The 4,858-nt window shown below is 32.3% G+C and overlaps 1 protein-coding gene across 1 annotated transcript in view; it reads right to left on the bottom strand.

Moving 5' to 3' along the window:
• Positions 1-4,858, bottom strand: part of ecel1 (endothelin converting enzyme-like 1) — a 49,008-nt gene that overhangs the window by 8,550 nt on the left and 35,600 nt on the right. Inside the window, exons 11-13 of the mRNA XM_016540177.1 lie at positions 1,411-1,509; positions 523-597; positions 340-443 (exon numbers count right to left, since the gene is read on the bottom strand). Coding sequence (XP_016395663.1) covers positions 340-443; positions 523-597; positions 1,411-1,509 — 278 coding nt within the window. The remainder of the gene's footprint in view (positions 1-339; positions 444-522; positions 598-1,410; positions 1,510-4,858) is intronic.

The following is a 4,858-nucleotide window of genomic DNA, read 5'->3' as shown; positions in this document are numbered from 1 at the left end:
CTCACTCACTCACACACACACACACACACACACACACACACACACACACACACACAACACTAACTCAATGCCTGTTTCCAGACACATCAGAGACTCCTTTACGATCAATCACAAAACCATCTGTGATGATTACAAGAAAAAACCTTTTCAAATCTAGTGGCATGTTATTAGAGATGTATTTATACTCATGTTAGTTCAACACTTTCTTCCAATTTATATCCATTTAAACCACAATGTGTGTGTGTTTTCTCTGAAATCAGCAGTGAAGTTCCTCTAATCGTATGCTGCGATGCATCTGACTCAGTGACATCACTTCCTGTGTGGTTCTGTCAAACTCACGTCATCTTGTCCACCTCTTTATGGATCTTTTTGACGGAGAGCTTGATGTTGTACTTGATGCTGTTCAGGATGTTCTTGAAGTACGTTTTCTCGTTCACATCGAACTGTCGAGGAGAAATAAAAGGATTTGAACTCAAGATATCATCTGGAATGGGATCATGTGATCGCTCAGAAGCGTCTTACCCCATACTCCTCGTCGATAAGTTCAGGTTTTAACAGAAAGTCAGGATAACCGGTCATAACCATCATGTGCTGCAGCTGAGAGAAAGATTCAGAATAATGAGGGAAACTCTCAACTATTGCCTTTATTTTATATAAACGTGTTAACAGTGCTGGGGGTAATGCATTACAAGTAACGCGAGTTACGTAATCAGATTACTTTTTTCAAGTAACTAGTAAAGTAACAGAAAATATCTGAGTTACTTTTTCAAATAAGTAACGCCAGTTACTTTGTTTCCCATGTATTGACTGACAGCTCTCTTGTTAACAGAAATATGGTTAGTTCTAGACTAAATGTGAACATCATCTCACTTGCACAAAAACAGATTCAGTGTTCCTCCAAATTAATAAAAAAAACAGTGAAATGCAAACTCGGAATTTGACGCAAATCTGCAATAGTTTAAATGGTAAATAACACAAATATCCTTTATGCATTTAATCCTATTTTATTAACCACTGTCTTTGCAGCTGAGCTTTGATTATCAAATTCAATCTTTTTTTTCTTATTGCCGAAGAGTGTTGAGCGTTCTTCTCCTGCGTTCTGCTGTACAGACGTGAATTTACTTTTCCTTCAGCCTGAGGCTCATTCATTTCACTTTTTGTTGTGAAAGGGCTTTTACATTTACCAGAAATAGAACTTTTTATATTAAAAACAAACAAGCAAGCCCAACCCAGATTTGAAAAGTAATGCAAAAGTAACGTAATGCATTAAAAAGTAACTAAGTAACGTAATTAGTTACTTTTTAAGGGAGTAACGCAATATTGTAATGCGTTACTTTGAAAAGTAACTTTCCCCAACACTGCTTGTTAACTCTTTAAAGTCCGACTGAAACACAACCGAGTTTTGCTCACCTTCGCTCGGGCAGCGTCTCTGGTTTCTTCATCCATCCAGTCGAGCTCCTGCAGTCTCTGATCTAACGAGTGTTTAATGTCCTCCACCAGCTCCTGCACCTGAGAACGGGGGCGGAGACTAGATGTCAATCAAAGGAGCCGTGACTTCTGATTGGGTCTCTGGATGACAGAACTAAAACTGACTATTATAAACAATCTTGTTCAAAAATAACCTCCTTCAAAACTTAGAATCATGAAGTGCAAAAACCAAAAAAAAAGCAAAATATCGAAATGACTGTGTCTTTTATTTAAATTAAATGTTTGATCGTTGCATTACTGCTCTTTGTGAGGCGTTCTTGAGCTCAGGAAAGGTGCTATATACTGTAAATTAAACATATTATAATTATTATTATTAAATATTTCATTCAGTTTATAGGCATCACCACATGTTTATTTAATATATAAACACATTTTGTATGTGAGTATTTAAATATATCCTTATCATAACATAAAACATTACGTAAAAATGTCTCATATGATATATTTAATGTCAATATTTTTGACCTGTACCAGTGTTATTTTAGTGTTTATTGATACTTTTAATAGTTTTTAGAAATTAGAATTAATTTTATTTTTTATTTTCTGTTTTCACTTGAATTTTAGTTAGGTTTAGTAATTTTGTTATGCATTTTTGTCATTTTTTAATATGTCTATAGCTTTTATTCATTTTTATTTATTAGTTTTTAGTTTATTTCATTTTAGTGTGATTAAAATGCATTAGAAAGAAAATTAATTATGCCTTGGCAACTATAGATGAAATAAAATATATATATATTTTTTTATAAACGTTTATTTTATTTAAAGGTCACATATTTTACACCTTTCTGGAGTTTTATTTTAGGTTTTGATGTCCTTAAGAATATATATTTGCGGTATAAGTACCAAAAACCATCTCAATATATTTTAAGTAATGAAAACGTATTCACGGTTTAATTTTAGTTTTAGTGAACTACATTAACCCTGACCCATATATTATATCAGACCAGTGCCGTTTCTATGAGGGCCGCTTAATATCTTTTAACCTTCATGTTAATTTAATAAGCAGTGGAGACTTTTCAGTGACAAAAATCATTCACACTTGTAATTAGAAAAGCAAGTCAAGTGAAACCTTCGTTTAAAAGCTGGTCATCTGCTGCCAGAATTACACGAGACGACCTCAAATATTAAAAATCTGCATATTAGAATGATTTCTGAAGATCATGTGACACTGAAGACTGGAGTAATGATGCTGAAAATACAGCTTTGATCACAGAAATAAATTACAGTTTAACAGATATTCACGTAGAAAACATCTATTTTAAATTATAATAATATTTCACTATTTTTAGTGTACTTAAAATCAAAAAAATGCAGCCTTGGTGAGCAGAAGAGACTTCTTTCTAAAACCCCAAACCTTTTGAATGACAGTGTGTGTGTGTAAAAGAGCAACAGGAATATTTAACAAAAATTCCACTAAAGGAAGTAAGCCATCTGTGGATGATTTAGTCCTTTAATAGAAACTTTAAAGAGGTTCGGATGATTCTTGTGCTCAAAAACAGTATGAAACCCACGGCAAGCTGGAAAAAGTCTGCACTCAAAGTGACATTTTGACTGAGGATTTCCACAAATCTATACACCCCGCCACGCAAACCATCTGGGAGCGACGTCTTCCTCAAAAGAAGTGCGATTTGATCCATCAATCATTCATTCTATCTATCTGAGAAGAGCAGGGGAGGAAGGAAGCGCGATGAAAGGTAAACAAACACTGGGCCGTGGAAGAGAAACAGATCGACTGCATTAGAAAGGAAAGAGGAAGGTGAGACGCAAAACAACATCTCGTATTCCTGCGTAGCACTTTTCTATAGGAAATAGAAATTAGAAATGAGGCCTCGATATCTCTATTATATAAGTAGAGACTGAAGTTGCTGAAGCTCCTGAAAAAAGACCCCAGTGATCTGAGAAACTGCTCAGAAATCTCTCTTTATGCTGTATTATCACCAAATATTGAATTTATCTGAGCTTATGCATCTTTCTGAGGGGGAAAAAAAAACATTATTTGTGGACAATGTTCACTTAAAAACTGAGGTGCATGAGATTAAATCAATGAAACAATGTGATTTATAACAATGTAAATCAATGTGATAATTGAGAAACAAAATCCAAAATTTGTACGGATAAATATTTTATTAACAGCATAGCATAACGAAAATGATGGAACACCACATGTGTAAATTAAACCTAAAAAAGTACAGAAATTATCAAAAAAAAAAAGGAAGTTGTTATACCGTGTTTTATTCAATATTAATCTAATTTAAGAATATCATTATTAATATTTTGCATTCCCAAAAACATTTCTTAAGAATGTTCTTATCTGTTTTCTTAAGATTGTTCTAAAGACAAAACTTACGAGGAATTTAAATTCCGTTTAAAAATCACTGTAAATAACTTCTTAAAGTTACGACCAGTGTTATATATTTTCCATTTAGTTAAAGTTTTAGTAATTTTGTTGAGTGTTTTTGTCATTTTTAGTATTTTTTTGTCTGTATAGTTTTTTCTTCATTTTTATTTCAGCTTTAGTTTGTTATTTTAGTACATCGGGTTGAACTAAATTAAAATGAGAAATGTTTCCTGGGCAACTAGCTGAAGTAAGTTTTTAACATTTTATTTAATTTTATATTATTTCAGTTAACGTTTATTTTATTTCAAGCAACAAAAATGTTTTCCATAATAACCCTGGTTAGAATAACCTCAAACTTGTCTTAAATTAATCTGTTGGGTTGTTTACGCATTACAGCAAAATACTAGCTACAAATAATAGGGTTGTGAATCATAATAACCAATGATCAGTTATTATTATGTGTGAACTGATTTTTTTTCAAGTTCAGTAACAGCTCTACAAATCAAACTCAAACAGGTACTCAAACTTTTAAATTTATAATTACAACACTTTTCACCAGAATTCAGCACAAAATAACTATTTAAAAAACACGTTGCATTGAAAAGTGTGTGCACTTATTGTGATTTTTAATCTGTTTTTCAGCGAGTTGATCAGTGAGTCTTTGACAAGATTGAATTGCATGAAATTTATCTTAAGAGGAATTTATCTTAAGAAATCTTATCTTCGTGAATCCAGCAACAAAATTGCAGTCTGTATTCAAAAGTTACAGATCTTGATGTAAACTCAAACACTTCTCATTAAATGTGACCCTGGAGCACAAAACCAGTCATTAGAGTCAATTTTATGAAATTAATAAATAAGCTTTCCATTGATGTATGGTTTGTTATGATAGGACAATATTTGGCCGAGATACAACTATTTGAAAATCTGGAATCTGAAGGTGCAAAAAAATCTAAATATTGAGAAAATCATCTTTAAAGTTGTTCAAATGAAGTTCTTAGCAATGCATATTACTAATCAAAAATAAAGTTT

This window comes from Sinocyclocheilus rhinocerous, unplaced genomic scaffold (assembly GCF_001515625.1).
Source record: "Sinocyclocheilus rhinocerous isolate Xijiao unplaced genomic scaffold, SAMN03320098_v1.1 scaffold1719, whole genome shotgun sequence".
NCBI classification, from domain to species: domain Eukaryota; kingdom Metazoa; phylum Chordata; class Actinopteri; order Cypriniformes; family Cyprinidae; genus Sinocyclocheilus; species Sinocyclocheilus rhinocerous.
This window is presented reverse-complemented; position numbering and strand designations above follow the sequence as displayed.